Source organism: Frankliniella occidentalis, unplaced genomic scaffold, assembly GCF_000697945.3.
Source record: "Frankliniella occidentalis isolate FOCC.00 unplaced genomic scaffold, Focc_3.1 Scaffold11, whole genome shotgun sequence".
NCBI lineage: Eukaryota > Metazoa > Arthropoda > Insecta > Thysanoptera > Thripidae > Frankliniella > Frankliniella occidentalis.
In genome coordinates this window covers 2392560-2410057 of record NW_026267141.1, presented here as the reverse complement: position 1 = coordinate 2410057, position 17498 = coordinate 2392560, and the positions used below count along the sequence as shown (strand labels likewise).

Here is a 17498-nt window from a genome sequence, read left to right as displayed (position 1 = left end):
TCGTTACGTTTTCAATTTTCAATTTTTTTTTACGTCTTTAAAAATTAATTCCAGGAATATGTCCGTCATTGTAACCTTTTTCCTTTTCAAACATAAATAAGGGAGACTATGTGAATGCTGGCGCTGACTATGCGACAGGACATATGAGGGTTAAATGCTCTTTTTTAAGGGATCATGATAGGGAGCCCTGATTATAGAAAACCGCGAGCGGAGCGAGCGAAATTTTTTGTTGTATTTTATAACCAAAAAGAGCGGCTTTAGAGGATTTATGCAATACTATAGGAGACTCTTTTGGCCAGTTCCAGCCAGTTCACTACTATTATTGCTGCCTTGGTGGGTCGGGCATCCCCCTATGAGCACTCTGTTAGCCACACTTGTTCACGCCGTTCGGTCGTAAACTTTGGTTTAAACGCGAGCGAAGCGAGCAAGAAATTTTTTCGATATTTCATGACAAGAGGAGCGGTTGTGATAGGGATTGGCTACCTTTTTTTCTACCCTTTTTGGTGCCGTCTCCTTTTCACTCCTATAATGTCAGCCACACTCTAAACGGGAAAAGACAAGTGTAGATGTTTCAGGCACAATAACGGATTCGTACCTACACTGTTAAATTCCTACAAAGCAATAATGTGGTATAGGTACTACTTGCATCTAGGTATAGACAAATTTGTATCTAATGGAGATGTTTACAAGAAAACATCGAACGTAGATGCCATAAATGCTTCTCCCTTTTTAGAGTGCTGGGCGTCTCCTTGTGAACGCCTGATGTAACACTAAAGGCACCTATCGGCGGATGACACACCGGCGCTGCCGGTGAGAACGATGACGTCCGCCAGTGGCAAATGGCGACTGCCTCTCCTTGCACCCCCATACCCTATACTTATACTCATCTCTCCTGTTTCTGCCTCTTTTCCTTTACTCCTCTCCTCTTTTCTCTCCTTTCTCCTCTTTCTCCTTCTCTCCTCTCCTTCCTCTCCCTCTCTTTTCTCCCTCTCTTTTCTCCCTCTCATGTACCTACCTTGTATAGATTTGTACCTGTGCGCGTGCATCGCGTGGACCATAGTTTGGGCGCCACTGGGATTGCCCTGTGCAGTGGGTGGGTACTGTACACCAAAAGATACGGCACTGTGGTGTGAAGCGCGCTGCGAGATAACGACACAACTAAGTTATTCCCCTGCATCAATGCTCGGCGTAGTTGATCTGAGTAGCGGCAGTGAGTCGTGTCACCGATGTGCTCGGGGAGTGGACTGCTTGGCTGTCCTCCAAGCACAAGTGTTGTGCAAAGCGTGCTGGGTCCTGGTTAGCTCTCCAGTGAGGCAGTTGGAGCCAAGTTTGAAGAGAGACAACAGACTAGTACTCAGAAGAGTTTCCCGGGATGTATGTGCTGCTGCTGCAGCTGCCTAGCCGGACTGACTATTTCCTCCGGTAAGTGCCGTTATAGTATCATAAGGGAGTGGGACACTAACTGTCAACAGCCTCGCAATAGCCCAATCACCTTTACAGTCAGCTAAATTGTGAAGTCGTAAACTCTCAACGCCTTCATTTGATCGCAAGATGGGGGTACCGAAATTATCAGGGGTACGGCGGAGGCGGTCATCTAAAGATTTATTATCAGTACTTGCATGCGCCATGATTGGGACAGGTCAATTACTCAATAATGAGAGTAGTGCTTTCTGGAGAGGCTGCTGTACGTGGCTGAATATTTTGCCAGTTTCCTTTGCGATGCGGCCACGTATCGTGACGAGGAGGGGGTCGTTCGTTCAAGATGTGTCTTTTCTACAACCTTTCATTGGAACTTCCTCCGATCAGCCGAAGTTCGGAAAACACCTTGCAACTGCGAACTGCGCTGCAGCGCTGGTTCGGCCACCTGCTGCCGCGGATGGAGCGGCAGGGCGTAGCTGGGGTATTTTAAAATCACCGTAAAAACGATGGGCATGTAAAAAGAGCGCCGATGATCGTGGAATGAAGGCCCTTCGTATATGACGAGACGAAGCGTAAAGGAATCGTGCTCTGGGCTTTTATATGCTGTTGCGTGGTCAGAAATGCGATTTTGAACAACTTTCTGCAGCAACGCTCCGCCACCCTGACCACGGCAGCAGGTGGCCGAATCAGAACTGCAGAGCAATGCCTGGGCGTTTTCTACACTGGAAAAACAAAGGTGCTATATAGCACCCTTTTTAGGGTGCTATTGAATTTTTAGGGGTGCTACTGAACTAGTGCCTTTGTAGAGGCACGACTTATGCCAAAAATAGCACCTTTGGGGGCAGTAGCACCTTTCTAGAGGCACTATTTCACTAACGCCTTATAAGGCATTAGATAGCATCTTTTGTTTTTCCAGTGCACACTTCGGCTGGTCGGAGGAAGTTCCAATTTTGAAGGGTCATCGAAAAGATTTCTCGAGCGGAGGAGACCTTCCACGTCGCTAAAAGTGGCCGAGAGGAAACAAATATTTTTGCGGAGGTCTCGGTGTGTGACGAAATGTCGAATAGAGGCACTGAAATCCGAAATGCTGCCAAAATTACGACTGCTAGAGAAGAATTCTAATTCCTTACTCGTTCTTTTCCTCCACTCTCACTTAGTCGAGGTGGAAGGGGGTAGGAGTAGGAGTACTGCGCTTGGTCTGGTGTAATTTAGTCGCCCGATTCATCTCATCAACCTCAACACCTACAAGTTTGACAATTGTATCAAAATGTAGGTTTTGGTTACCTAACCAGTCAATAATAGAGTTTGTTTTCGACTCATTACGCAAAATTTAAAGAAATTTAAGAAATGACGTCGAATAAATCGGCCGTCGAGCGTTAGTTTTGGAGTAAAAGAAGAAGACTAAACAACTAAAAATACGCTGACCGGTGCCCTGTTTTGCTTCTTGTTTTAAAAAAGTGACAACATGTGCCCCACCCACCCTAGCCGACAGCACTGAGTCAGTAAACCAATCCCTACGTTATAAGAAACTTACTTGTTCGTTCTCACTCTCACTAGGAGATACTGTCTCATTCTCGGTGAAACTTGTAAGTCGTATTACACCACAATTTTGTTAACACGACTACTGTCGACTTCGACCGATGTACACGACACTTTTCGAATTTCCTCAACTTCCGATTTTAAACTTAAACTCCAAGCATAGAATAGATACTGACTAAAAGGTTCCGGGTCACAATCGCACTTATCAGTGCACTTACACACGGATGCAGTGTAAAAACCTATAACCCCTAGCGGTGCTAATCTCGCGTTTTTGCTAGATCCTCTTCATTGTGAAATTTCACCTTCTTCGCCTTAAAAATTGTTTGTACACTGGAAAACAAGTGTGCATCTTATGCAAACGTTATGTTCACTTTTCTCTAATTAGCACACTTCATGGTGTGCAAAGTTTACACGTTCGGAAAATGTGCAAATTCTGCACGCTTGGTTGCGCACTGGTCTTAGTAATAGGACAAAAAACCCATATTCAGTGTCAAAAATTGCACACCAGGTTGTTTGCAGTTGCCTAGACGTGTGCGGAGTGTGCAAAGTTTGCAAACTTCGTGATGTTCAGTTTAAGTTCGACACCAGGAAGTGTGCAAAATTTGCAAATTGAAAGTATACAACAATTGGTGTGCAAATTTCTAAATTTGTTTTACCAGTGGAGGTTTCAGGAACAAATTACAACTGAATATATTGTAAATTGTCGATTTTAAATACATGAAGGTGAAATTCTTCAGACACCAAGTCTAGCAGCTCGATTTTTTTAAAATGGGGAATAACTGATAAACAACACAGCAAATCATAAGTTTAAAATACTGTATAATTATTTCCAATTTTTATATTGGAATATGAGTTATGTGTAATTTTACGTCGATTCTTCTTTTCCAGATCACTGTGAGGATGGCTCGCCAGCCCGATGTTCTGTCAAGAAGTATACTTCATAGCAAACTGCTTCTTTCGGCTTACAAAGGCTGCTTGGAGGAAGTGAAGAGGACAATTGAAGGTGCCAATAATGTAGATCTCAAATTTGCAGACTCAAATGGAAACACAGTTCTCCATTGGGCTTGTCAGGGGGGTAGCGAGGATGTTGTTAAGTATCTGCTGAGTTTGCCATCCATCGATTTGTTCAAAGAAAATAGGGACATGGAAACAGCTTTGGATGTTCTACATAAGAACAATTTAAACATGGAATGTATGGAGGAAGCCTTACTTAGTCATGCAGTGGAGGTCAGAAACGAATTTGCGCCAAAAATGAGAGAAAAAACTTCAACTCGAAATGTCTTCGACGAAACCTGTGCTATGCCGGCTATGAAGCAGTATTGCCCGTACTCCTTGCATGATGTTCAAACTGTTCTAATCTTCCTGTGCCCACCCTCAACTGCCTGTCAAGTAAATAATATTTCGTGCGCCACGAAGTTTCCTCTGTCAGAATTCGAATTTGGACTCTTGTATCATACAGCTAGCAGAGACACGTTCTTTGAGATGAACAGTGTAATAACCGTGAGAGAGAATGTAGAAATTATTGAGACCGAAGTAGGTTCTAGCGACGCCGTAACAGAAGCATTATTTAAAGTTAGAAATGTCATTCAAAGACTGCGGGACGAAAGATTTAAAAAAGATGCAATACAAGATATTGTAAGAAGTGTTTTCGCACAGCAATTAAACGTGGAGCAACTAGAAAAGGAACAAATGTTTTTGGCTGCCATGATTAATGAAAAACAGGCAACGAATGAAAAAATTGAAAAGTACTTGAACTTTGTAGACGACGTTAAAAATAAGCATGCTACTTCGTCAACTAAATGTGCAGTTTGCCTTATATACTTCGTGGAACTGTTTGCCTGTGACGACACATTTCCAGAAGGTAAGAACATAAGACTTCCTAAAAGTGAAAAGAGGCTACTGAAAGAATTAAAGAAAAAATATTATATAAGACATTATCCTGAGATGGGCTTAATGAAAGATATTACTTGTATTCGCACGCAATTAGTTCACAAGCAAAGTAAATCAAGGGGTCTGCTTAAACCAAGTCAGCTGTTTGAAGCGTCAAGTGAAAACTATCACTGCCCTAGTAAATCTGAATGTCTAGCATTTATGCACACCTTTACAGAGTATGTCAGCAAGAGTATGCTTCATGAGCGTCAGAATTCATGTACTTCTTTCTTTAAGAAGCACGGACAAAAAGAAAACGTTTTCAAAAATCTTTCAAACAATGTTGAAGAACATCTTAAAAAGACAAAGAAAACAGATGCTGACATGCTAGTCTATTTTTGTAAGAAAGCCAATGATTTCTTGAAGAATGTACGTGATGAAGTGCTGTATGAGCTGCTATTTGAATTAATTGTTAATGTAGGGCCCCAATTAGGAGAATACCAGATGCTCAGTGAACTGCGCAATACCATTGTACATGGTTTTCACGATGAAACGGTGTCAGGGTTAAGGAAGAAATTGCCCCAAGTTATGCGAAAATTGTACATACATCATTTGGCTGAAAGGGTGGGCAACGAATTACTCAAAATGAGAGATGAGAGGGAAAATTGTGAACTAAATACTACTTTTTCCAAAGAACTGGAAAAGTTAAATGAAAATTTTAAACACTGGCAGTCCTCAGGTGGATCTTTTCAGGGATTGAAGTGGTGGGACGACGACAGCTTGGAGTCCAATATCCAGTTGTACGTAATGTGCCTGTCAGATGTGTTGGATTGTCCAGGGAATGATAGTGACAACATATTGAAATTAGATTCCAGAAGAGTGGTCGGTGGTGATCACGTTCATTTAAAAGTTATCTTTGAAAATATTCTTTTTCTCCGTCGGTCGCATTTAAAGGACCAAAATATGCCTAATCTCGAGCAAAGTCTCATAAAAGAGCTATGTACTCAATTTTCATTAACCATGACAGAGGCAGGTAAAGTAATTGGCCGTATTAAGAATGAAAAGATAACTGAAAACAAAGAAAATGAGAATTTCTGCAAAGAAGTGACAGACATCATACGTTCTTTGAGAATTCTTAAACATCCATATTCAGTAAGTACCCGCACCTTTACAGATGGCGATGTTTTCTCACTCTTTAACGCGGTCATGAAGGGGGGCAACATTAACGAGCTCAGAAGTTACCTTACAAGTTACAATTTAACTGAAAGGGAGAAGGACACAGTTACTGACGTCTTGTTTAAAGTTTACACCCAGATGCAAGAAAAAGTAGTTTTATTTTCAGGCGAAGTAGTTGTAGTAAGTGTTAGTAGTGTCGTTTCTCACTTGCTTGGATTAATTAAAAACATGGAGCCAGTCAAATGCAAACTCGATGACTTATCCACAGCTTTTCGTGACCAATTGTTCTTAGAATCTCTCTCCAAAATGTTACACTATGTCCCAAAGGAGCAAAACTGTCCCAAAGAACTGATAGAATTCCGCCTTTATAAGGTTATACGAGATGTGCACTCTCTGGATTATGCAGCACCTCTTATAGCACGGATACTAGCTGAGGAAAGGGATACAGTTGTAGAGTGCAAAACCGTAGAAACAATCATTGCTGTGTTTTTGAAAACAGAAGACACAATTTCTCTTACAAATCTACTGAGTACAAATAGTAAAATGCGAACGGGAGCATTGGTCAAAACTATCAGTGAACAGAACTGTTCTAGGGAACTACTCGCCAAGGTTATAAAGTGTATCTGTCCTGACAAAATTAGCTTTTTCTTCGAATCAATAATTGATAATCGTACAGTCGAGAACGTCTTAGCTGCTTCAAACAATGTTATTTTCGACTTACTTGGGGACAAGGAGTTTGAACGTTGTTCAAAAGTTATAGAATGTGCTACACAGCTCGAATTAAAGGTACCACAGACTAACAAGTCTCTGAGTCTCGACAGAGATTTACTTCATGCTAATTATTTCCACGTACGTGGTTTACGAACCGAAAAAGACGGCAATACAGTGTCGGTAACCGGTTCTGAAACCAATAAAGGGCTGTTCCATAAGGCTAAAGAAGTATTGGAGCGGGTGAGAAAGGCTTCTTCAGATTACCCACTGCAGCATATGCTTTCTATATCAAAATTAGGGTACATCAATTATTTGCTGGGTAAAAATAAAATGAAGAAAAACAAAAAGAAAGAACATTATGTGAAAGCGAGGAACTATGCTGAAGAATTATTTGGGGTACTTCTTAAATATTTGTGGCCATCGAATAAACATGATGACGATGACCCCAATATTTTTACTAAATATAATGCCTTGTTGGGGCTGGCAGAAAGTTCACAAAAATATCAGCGCCTACTAGAGTTGGGAAAGGATTATGAGGAAAACCTCAATATATCAAGGGTATATAGGGATTATCTTTTCTACAAACTGCTATCATTGGGTCAAGAGAAGACAACATCAGAAGAAAGAAGGAAACTAATAAAAGAGTATAACACTCTGAACAAACAGTGGGAGCACCGAGTACCTTTCCCATTTTCAGAAATTTATTTTCTGAAAAGGAAAATTCAAATTTTTGAACGTTCAAACTCTGAGTCTGATATGATAAAGACGATTGAATTAAAAGTAAAATGCCTAAAAGTTGTAGGCGATCGTCTTGGTTCGTGTTCATCAACTGCAGCGGAGATGTTCGATTCCCTAGAAAACGATCTAAAAAATACAACACGAAAGGCCGCGATAGAAAGTATTATGGTTAAAAGTGCAAAACCATTTAGGACGGTTTGTTGAAAAGTGAAATTGAAATCCCTTAAGGCTACCAATTCAAACAAATCTAAACACCATACACTGTGAAAACTAGTAGTAGATTTTACAGGAAAATTTTCCCTGATGTGTATCGGCAAATCACAATTCAAAATTGTAAAGTTATAAGCACTTCCCATTGACTTGGAATTTATGAAAGAGCCAGGATGGGCACTCCCAAATTTACAGCATTCTTTGTAAATCAAAATTAGAAAAAAATGTTGTAAATTTACGGCATTATTTTTTACAGTGTACGTTGGTACGAATGGCGCGTGTGCGCGCGTGCGTACACACTTACGCACCTTGTTTTGCGTAGCTGCTGCGAAAATTATAATTGCAGACAAAGAAATTCAAGCCACTTAAAATAAATCCACATCCTGGTATATGGGATATCCAAGGCCAAGGAAAGTTGCAACAAACCGTCCCTTGTGATAATTTAAGCTCCTACACTAGGTGCCAATCAAGCATTGCCGATTGGGGTCACTATTACAGATCCCTAAATGTATATATAGCCTGTATTCGAATGTGAATAAACTAGTCGTCAGTTGGCAACCACCGTGTACTCGTCACTCAACCCGAGTCCTCTCTTCTCGATCACACGGACTAAAGTCGGTGAGGCTAGAATCGAGACACCACACAGTGGCAACAAGGCTGTCCGCATGTGCTCGTAGAGGTATTAACTCAAGCAAAGTACTGTTATCTAGTCCATGCGCTGCTCCTGCACTCTAAAAACAAAAGAACTCACACACGGAAAATAGGCAGCTATAGATAGTGGTAGATGGTCTGCCCGTTCGTCTTTCCGGCCTATAGCTAGACGTCTACAGAGCGTTTAACATCACGTAAAAGTTACCTATACCGTACCGTGTGTCCGGGTCACGACACAATGGTATGCTGGCTTGCCTACTCGCTGTCCCCGTAAGGCACCACGGGCCCTAAGGTATGCAAACCCACAACGCTGTTGTGTCGTGGCTTTGACTAGGCTGTCCCAGCCAAAAGTCAAGTTGCCGCTATCGTCGCTCCCTGGGTCGGAATCGATTCTTGGGACGAAAATAAGGTTTACTTTACGTGTCTCGGGAATTCTGGTTTGTCTTTTATCGCCTCGAATTCCAGTTGCACGGAAAAAAAGGATTACATGTGACAGCTCATTTGTTCGCTGGTGTGCGCGCAGCGAACATTTTAGCAATTGTAGTTGGAACGACTAATGCGGCACTAGTGAAAAATATTGTTTTATGTATTTTTATGGCAGTTTCCAACTTTTTCACGATTTTTGTCGGCCATCTTTGATTATTTCTAAACTCGTGTTGATATTTTAGCTGTGACGCGATTTTTCGAAGATTTCAGCTTGAAATTGAGGCGATTAAAAACGAACCGGAAGACCTAAAACAGACATAAATTCTGACTCGTATCGATGTCAGGATCAAGAAAATGCCTGAGTTGGGAAGATCGGCTTAGAACTTTAGATTTTACACGGAGTTAAAGGCGTTTTAGCGCCATTTTGGACTTAAACCGACTGACGCCACACCTTAGAATGGGGGTTCTCTACAAAAGGAAAAAATACGTGTCCTCTTATTTTCGGTCTTCTATCTAATTCTGATGAGCAGTGCCAGTCCTGAAACTTCAATTTATTTTTGGGCCACCCCCACCCTACACACGGTATTTAGTTATACATGCACAGCAGACATTGATAGAAGGTCTTCAAATATCATATCTGATCTGGGTAAACCTCTGTCGACTTCTGTATATCTGTAGATCATCTACCAAAAGTCTATGAAGTTTTGATCTAATACGACTAGTAGACATCGTTCCTACCACCTACGTCTCCTACGAGCTTGGAGCTCTTGTCACATACTCAGAAAACGAACTTTTGATTGCACGTCAAAAAGCGCTTTCGCTTTTTCACTGGAAATTTTGAATCTCATGTACAGGTGAACTCAGGGAATTACCTTGAATACACGAAAGTTTTCCTATAAGGGTGGTCCACAGACCCCTTCCCTTATTTTGCTTATACTGTACCGCATGCAGGTGTGCGGGCGGGCCTGCCTACCGTCGATACTGTGGCGCCCTATGGCCCCGTGCGAGTATGCAACCCGCCCGCCAGCCTGCGTGCGGTACAGTTTAAGCGAAATAAAGGAAGGGGTCTGTGGTCCACCCTGCTGTACATCAAAGGCAACAAGCAGGCCCGCCTTCCGCCAAACGGAGTTGCCAGCTGCACTTCGTTCGCCGGCAACTCCGTTCGGCAGGGGCCGGGCCTGCTTGGCCTGCCGGCGGCGATGGTCGGGCCTTCGCGGCCCGACCATTTCAGTCTCGCGATTTACTGAAGTGAATAATCAAACAAATAATGTGACCTGTAAATTACTTTGCATATTTAAGTAAACTAAAGCGTCCGGCGGGGGGCCTGTGGCCCTAGAACTTTGCTCCTTGGACATGACAAAAGACTGTAACGGGGCAACACCGTGACTACACCCCACCCTTCTGCTTTGCTTAAGAATTTAAAAAAATGAACCCACGCAGTTTCTAGATTGTATATTGTTTGTCAAACAGTCTTAAAACTTGACTTTTTGTCATTGTTCTCAAAATATCCACCTCTAGGGCCGAAACAGTGAAAGATACGGCAAAACCGAGGGTAGCATCTGATTCAGAATGTGTTGTTTAGGGGGAAACTTCCCCTGACATTTTACGATTGGACGCCTCCTTGTGTACGTCTTTAAGTGCAACGTGGTCATTTTCGCCGTATTATCGTCGAAAAAAGCACTCTAGCGCCCAAACGGTGCAAGATAGAGTCAAACGGACAAAGTTTTCGCCCCAAGAGCTCTACTTTCACGAGTTACCCCTTAGGAGACCATAAAAAAATATTTTTTCCTACTTTTTGGGACAACCCTTATTTCTTTGTTACCACCTTTCACCCCCTTAGGGGTGGTTGCCAGGATTTGCACCAGGCGTTTCGCTGTCCAGCAGTGACCCCTAAGATACCCTGAAATTTGTAGACCTCTAGCTCATCTCCTTCCTCTTACACGGACGGCAGACAGACAGACGGACACTAGAGCGGTTGCATAAGCCCGCTTTAATGCTTTTTTAAAAGCAGATGAAGGGCGGGCTAAAAACCGACAGGGAAGTGCTCGGTCAAAAGAGACCCGGCTGGGATCGAACCCGAGCTTCGCACGCTGTCCCCATGGCCAGAGCGGACGGCTGTCGATCGGATCGACTTTCGCGTCGCCCTGCATAACAATAATAGGCCACCGACGCCGGCCGCTTTGCTCTACCGGCCCCTTATCTCCTCCCTGTACACCGCTACTACGCCGAATTACATCGCAAGTAAGAAAGCAGCCATAAACAAAAGACAGCTAAATATGAGAAAGCATTTTTGCCCCCCCCCCCCAAAAAAAAAACACGACCGGACTGTAATAATTCCGAAAGAGTCCACAAGGCATTCCTGTATCCCCGGGCGCCGCCTGTTGACTGAAGGGTAGGCAGCCCATTCTACACCATCTCAGTCTGCCGGGGCGGGTAAAAAAAAAAACGCCCCCAAAACGGACACGAGGGGATGGAGATGGAGTGGGAGCCCGAGCCCCCCCCCCCCCCAAGTTCCTCAACAAGTTTTTATTACATGTTTTTAGCAGATATGATACCTTAAAGTGCTTTTGACTAAACGAAAAGCATAATTAAGTAATTTTAAGGTGTCAGCTAGCTTTTACTCTCGCTAAGGGCAGAGAACCAAGCGCTTGACGTCACCCAGATCTTGGACGAATGTCGTCCAAGCCCAGATGTATAAGGGGCGCGAGAAGTCGCCGGCTCCGCCCGTTCCCACCAACAATACTGCGTCAGTCAGACCTCCTCCTTCCCCCTCCCCCCACCGCATGCCTGGGCTACGGACACAACAATGCGCTGCAACATCAGGTACAGCCTTGGAAACTAGGATATGTAAAAAATTGAAGATATTGTATCATCTGCTTTCACGATACGTCCCTCGACGTAGCTTTTTTTTTTGACGAATGTAACTTACTGGGTGATTTGGCTGTTACACATGTTTCAAAATGAACCATCTTTGTTTATAAGTCTTCTTAAACTTCTCAGAATAAACAGCTAAAAAATATAGGAGACGGTTTTGGGTCTGTACCAATCAATTAGAAATAATTGGGCCAGTACTAAATTTGAATTGCCTTCTCTTTGATCAAGCTGAGTCGATACAACAGGTAAGTATGCACATGCCATACATCTGAGTTGATATCCTTAGGGAATAATTAATTACTTATTCTGTCATGTACTCTTCATGATGAAGGCAGATTATTACTAACCCTGCTGGTTATTTATCAACTATTATAGGGACTGCCAAAAGGGTTTCTGTGTCATACCTTTTATAAACACAAACTGCCCTTTAAATTGACGTACAATTGTTTGCTTTCAATGGCATATTCTAATCAAGTCACCCGCGTGTTAAGCCAACCTTACAGATGTAGCATACAAGAGCAGGCGTTGTGGAAAATTTACATTTCTCAGCGGATTATATATTTTACCACTTCTTGACATTTTGTTCTTTGAAAATAGACAGTATGACAGTTATCTAAAGTCTTGTTGTTTTAGGGAACACTTAACGTCTATGAATACTTAAAATATTTGGGGAGGAATAATTTTCATGACGAAACAAAATTGTTATCCCCTGAGACATCAGGGCACGTCAAATGATATTTTCGAGCCATCATTTCTGACAGTCAAGATGAGTAAATTTTGACCAGTGACATATCAAATTGATATCATGAGAAAGGTTTGGCCTTTGGGACAGCAAATCTGTTAAATCAATGTGTTATCACAACTTAAGAAGAAATATTAATTGCATGAAAAACACACTCTCAGACCGTTACTGATTTTATTCTAAGTGGGTGACAAATATCTTTGTGCAGCAGTAGTTACTCACAAAATTTGTGAGTATTACGGAGGTACAGAGAAGTTTGTCTTTCTTTACAAATTGTAACGGTCTGGCGCACACTGAATGTTTTTGACAAGGGCTAAAATACACAGTAGAGAATGCAGCAGGTAAAGAAGCAGAATTTTTTAACAATAACTTATACTGACCCTTAGGAATTCATATAAGTTTCTGAAGCTGAACACCATTATGATTGCTTTGGTTGTGTGAAATAGGAGCATAGATAAGTTGTATAAATTTCCAGTCAAAAAGCAAGCAGTATGCCACTGACTTGGTTTTACTTACAACAGCTGACAGCTGACAGGTGCAAATTTGAGTTGTAGAGAAAATGGGGAAGAAAACAACAGCCACAGGTAGAAAGAGTATGAAAAAACAGTGAAAAGCAATAAGGCTTTTCTTTGGTCTCTTCGCCAACCAGCAGAACGCAACACGCAAGGCTGACAACCCAACAACCCAAGATGACAAATGTTCCTCAAAACACTCTCAACGTTGCGTTGGTCTCATGCCGAAATTTTTATAAAACCTGATCGAATGTACGGCCTGAAGAATGTATGAATTTCCCTTTAAGTAAGCATGTGAACAAATTTCGTTGTCCAACAAACATAAGGTGCACTAATGGGTTATGTCGGGTTGGCAGTACACCCTGCTTCCCCTACTTCCTCACTCGCCACTCCAACACGCACCCTCGCCTCGCCATTCGCATGTCGCAAACTGGCGCAACAACAAGCACGCACCGCACCGCACACATTGGCCAGAGGCGACAAAGGTTCAATCGAGTTTGAACCTACGGTGAGCCCGACGACCTTGTTTATTATGTTCGTGTTTTGTTTGTTTTTCTTGCGGAGTGCTCCATGTAACCTAGTCCATGCGTTTGTTTTCTGTGGTATGCCGGCATCATAACCTAGCCAACATGATGCCAAACGTTGTGGTTTGTGAGTTCAATCTCTTTTGTATCGATTTTTCAACCGGGCAGTTCGTGACGTGAAGTTAGCACTTTATTTCACCCTCTCGTGCCCGACTTGTCACGTTCTTAATGAAAATATTTCGTTGAGATTGCGATGCTCTCCCACATTCATTAAACTGCTCTGTGCCTAGTTCTACAGCTTTCTTTTTTTCTCTTTCGCAGTCAGTGTTTGGCTGCTGGTCCTGCCTAATCTATGGTGGAGGCAGCTCTGCCATCGCCAGGCAGTGCCTGCCCAGTGGACCTACAGAGCAAAATGGGTTCTGAAGCTCAGAGGAAACTTTTCCAAAGGCGCCCGAGGGAGGCGCGTGCAATCCTCCGAGATGCTCTTCGACGAGAAATCGCAGCTGTCCGCCATGCAGTCGAGGCCTTCAAGGCTGGCAGTATGGTGAGTTACGTGGGCCTAAATGATCTGAACCTGCACGCTGGAGATGTAACGATCCAATAGCAGGTTTCGCCAAGCTCAAGAGGTACTTCAAAAAGCCACCTTTATCTAGCCATTCAGAACACATTTGTTTTCTTTAAAGTCTTACTTTTTCAAACTGATAAGAAAACAAAATCTTGCTCTCCACATGGAACTTTTCACGATCTGATAAATTTTGGTGTAAAACTAAAAATAAATGTCAAAGACATATAGTTCACATGGTTTACCCATTCTCACTTATGATCACAAAATGTTAAGTTATCGAGTAGAATGTCGTATTTATATGAACTCTTGATTGCCCACTGGCTTTTTTCGTTGGAAGAAGAAGTTCATGTGGAAGGTTGTTTTGCCACTGACTTGGTGTTTCTGTTGTAGCATATATGAAAATTGTACTTATTTGAATATTTAACAAGTTTTGTTTGTCTTAGTAGTGAAATGAAGGCCATGCTTAAACTGAAGTGGTAAATGTTGCATATTTTCTTATAATAACATTTCAATATGCTTTAATTTTTTATTAATTTCAGACCAAGCGTGACCGATACAATTACATTTGGTCTAAAATTAATCGTATTACCTATAGAGAGCTTCCATTTAAATGCACACACTATGCCAACATGATTATTAGAGGTCCACAGGTATATGTGCTTACCTCACAAAACTAAAATAAAATTGACTCTTTCTATGTGAGCATTTGTGTTTTGTGCCTGAGACCAACTAGAAAAAATAAATAGTAGCTTTGTGAATCTAATGAACAGAGTCTGAAAGTAATATTCTTGGTTCTATATTTTATCTTAATTTGGAAAGGTGACTTACTACCTATGAGTGAATTCCTACAATTTTTAAAGAAAAAATGTTTGCTTGTGTGATGGTAAAAATTGACTTTGATCTCAGTACTACTGCCTTGGTATTGAACTGCAGTGGTGAAGGTACATAAATATGAGAGTAGCAGCAAGTGCAAACAGGCAATGTATTTTTCTGTTCAATTCCTTTTATTTCATTTGCATTTTAGTTAAATTAATCATTGGGAGAACTGCAGGGATGCAAGAAATATTTCATTCTTAATGATAGGCAATATTCATTCTTAGTGTGCTTTTACATATGTGCTGATGGGCATACTCCCTGTCTCAGACTGGCAGGGTAGTAGATTTAATATAGACTGAGCTATGTGACACTCATTTGCGCTATTTCCACAGGTTCCTCTGGATCGCCAGGTACCATATGTTAACCAAGCAGTCAACATACTTAAATCCCAGAGCAGCGAGCTGTCACTGAAAGTAAATACTTCCACCTCAACAGGGGAAGACAAGTTGATGAAAGCTCAGGTGTGGCTCTCTGATAACAATTGTAGCCAGCAGGCTGAAGTAGCACGGCTGGCCCTGTACCTGCTGCGCACTAAAGGACGACTATCTAAGGTAACTTTTTCTCAGGAATTGACAAATATGCTTCAGTGGGGAGGTTGTAGAGTTTTTACTCAACTTTTATTTTAAGTTGTAAAAGCAATAACAATATAAAGTTAACCAGAATATCTTTCTCTCTTAATTATTTTCTTATTGTTATTTTTGAAGTTGGTTATCAGCTATTTACTGGTATTCTTTCCATCGGTCTTGTTGCAGGTTGAAAACAGTTCAGACTCTACTAGGTTTGATATTGGTGTAAATCTGTACAATTCTGATAGCCATGAAATGACAAGAGAAAAACGAGAGTACCTCGCAAATAATGAGGAACTTTGTATGGTAAGTTTCTTGCTCATCTGCTCACCAAATCTATATCGTATAATTTAACATATACTATGTGAATCTTTGCGTCATTCTTTCCTATTATTATTCTTGTAAAAATGTTTTATAGTAAAATAAGAGAAAGTCTCTTGGCAGTCTTCTATTGATCAATTGATCTACAAAATCTGTTTAAAGAGAAGTTCCGGGGAGAAAATTTCTCCTTTAAATTCACAGTAGATGTTTTTGACGGGTCCATTGAATGCCTAAACTAATTCACACCATTTTTTCCTCTTTTTTATAAGAATAAGGGGAATATTTTTTGAAATTCTCTTTAAATATACCTGACATCTGAAGACTGTTTTAAAGACAATGAAAAGATTTTTATCTGTTATTTGCAGGCTAAGAAAGTAAGATCGCTATGCTGTTCAAAGGATCCTGAATGGACTGCACGACTCTTGCAGGTCATTGCCCCTCGCCTAGAATGGATTACTGTTAATAATATTGGCCCAGAGCACATGCGTATTCTGTCAACAATGCCAAGGTAGGTTTCTTGAATTGTAAGAGTTCTGTCAAAATTAGAAATGCATCTCAGCCATGTATTTCTCATCTTGATTTTGAAGAACCACAAAATTTTATTTATGCCCAATTTTGAGGTATTCTTTGAAGTTTAAGGAATTTAGATGCCATAATTCGAATATGCAAGAGCAACTGAACCTAATTCAAGTCATTATCCGGTTCGGATTCAACCATAAAATCTGAAGGGACGTTTTTTGTCCCACCGAAGTTGCATTTTGGTGCACATCTTAATCAGATGCAACTCTGAATCTTACCAGTTTCAAGTATGCATCCTTGCGATATTCAAATTTTTGTTTTGTCCATGTTAGAGCTACAAATTCGTTATTTGTAATGTACAATATTGCATTTTGTCAAGATATGCATCTATTAAGGAACACATTAATCTAAGATTACAACATCTTTTAAAATTTTTAAAAAGCCCCCATGACAGTCTGGGTGTTAAAATTGAGGTACCACAATTCTTTTTTCCCAAAAAATGATCTTTCCTTTTGTCTTTTGAATTGCTAACAATGGTTGCATTGTGCAAACTTAAATATTGTGGGACTTTTTAATGTCAATTACTCAACACAGTTTTAAGCACATCTGAAGCAAATGAAAATCCGCCTTCTTTGCATATTTTAATTGACAAAACTAAAAATTGTCCATCAGGATGCAGAAGGATGCAAATTTGTGAGTTGCAAGCTGCTAGCATGCATCTGATCAAGGTGTGCTTAAAAATTATTCTTTTATGGCCTATTGTGCACCACAGGCTGCGAGTAAACTTTGAAAGAACTGTTACAAGTGTGGAGAATTTTGCAAAGCTTTCTTTTTTTTTTTTTTAAACTCCCTGCGGCTAGAAAAAGCCAGTAGCCCACCAGGCTTCAGACTTCAGGTCTGGACAGTCTTCTGACCTGCTCCGATATCAATTGTGTGCTGGAGATCCATCGTGGGGTACTCTCTAAATGTCTAAGGACAATTATTGTTACTAGCACCGGTCTTCATTGTGCATAACCGAGTTCCAGGTAGATACAATACTGTATGTACCAATACATTCTAAATCTGAAAAGAGTTTTATTGTCCATAGAATATTTCGTTGTTGTGCATATCTCAACCTGATGCTGATCTGAATCTACCACGTAACAAATTTGCATCCCTTTAATGGACAGTTATTTTTTGCACACCAAAAAAGATGCAAACTTGTCACTTGCTAGATTCAAATTTTCACTGGTTCAGGTTCAGATGTTCACAAAAATGCTT

The 17498-nt window shown here is 41.2% G+C and overlaps 3 protein-coding genes across 9 annotated transcripts in view; 2 read left to right on the top strand and 1 right to left on the bottom strand.

Moving 5' to 3' along the window:
* LOC113216592 (uncharacterized) overlaps positions 1-1181 on the bottom strand; it is a 10158-nt gene extending 8977 nt beyond the window's left edge. The window contains exon 1 of one of the 2 annotated variants that reach the window (XM_026436347.2): positions 1033-1181. In XM_026436347.2, the coding sequence (XP_026292132.1) occupies positions 1033-1058 (26 nt within the window). In that variant the 5' untranslated portion in view covers positions 1059-1181. Of the gene's footprint in view, positions 1-1015 lie in introns of both variants that reach the window. The other variant, XM_052277725.1, reaches the window with a different exon arrangement.
* Positions 1-17498, top strand: part of LOC113216561 (uncharacterized) — a 28745-nt gene that overhangs the window by 5657 nt on the left and 5590 nt on the right. For 2 of the 6 annotated variants that reach the window (XM_026436310.2, XM_052277724.1), the window contains exons 1-5: positions 13236-13375; positions 13713-13935; positions 15165-15383; positions 15585-15704; positions 16085-16227. In XM_026436310.2, the coding sequence (XP_026292095.1) occupies positions 13744-13935; positions 15165-15383; positions 15585-15704; positions 16085-16227 (674 nt within the window). In that variant the 5' untranslated portion in view covers positions 13236-13375; positions 13713-13743. Of the gene's footprint in view, positions 1-13234; positions 13519-13712; positions 13936-15164; positions 15384-15584; positions 15705-16084; positions 16228-17498 lie in introns of those variants that run through there. The other 4 variants (XR_003304017.2, XM_026436316.2, XM_026436323.2 and 1 more) reach the window with 4 other exon arrangements.
* Positions 1270-8220, top strand: LOC113216551 (uncharacterized). Its single transcript, XM_026436302.2, has 2 exons — positions 1270-1422; positions 3847-8220. The coding sequence occupies exon 2, from the start codon at positions 3859-3861 to the stop codon at positions 7654-7656; it is 3798 nt and encodes a 1265-aa protein (XP_026292087.1). The 5' UTR covers positions 1270-1422; positions 3847-3858; the 3' UTR covers positions 7657-8220.

Coding starts and splice junctions, on each gene's coding strand:
- LOC113216551 (XM_026436302.2), top strand. CDS start 3,859: ATGGCTCGCCAGCCCGATGTTCTGTCAAGAAGTATACTTCATAGCAAA.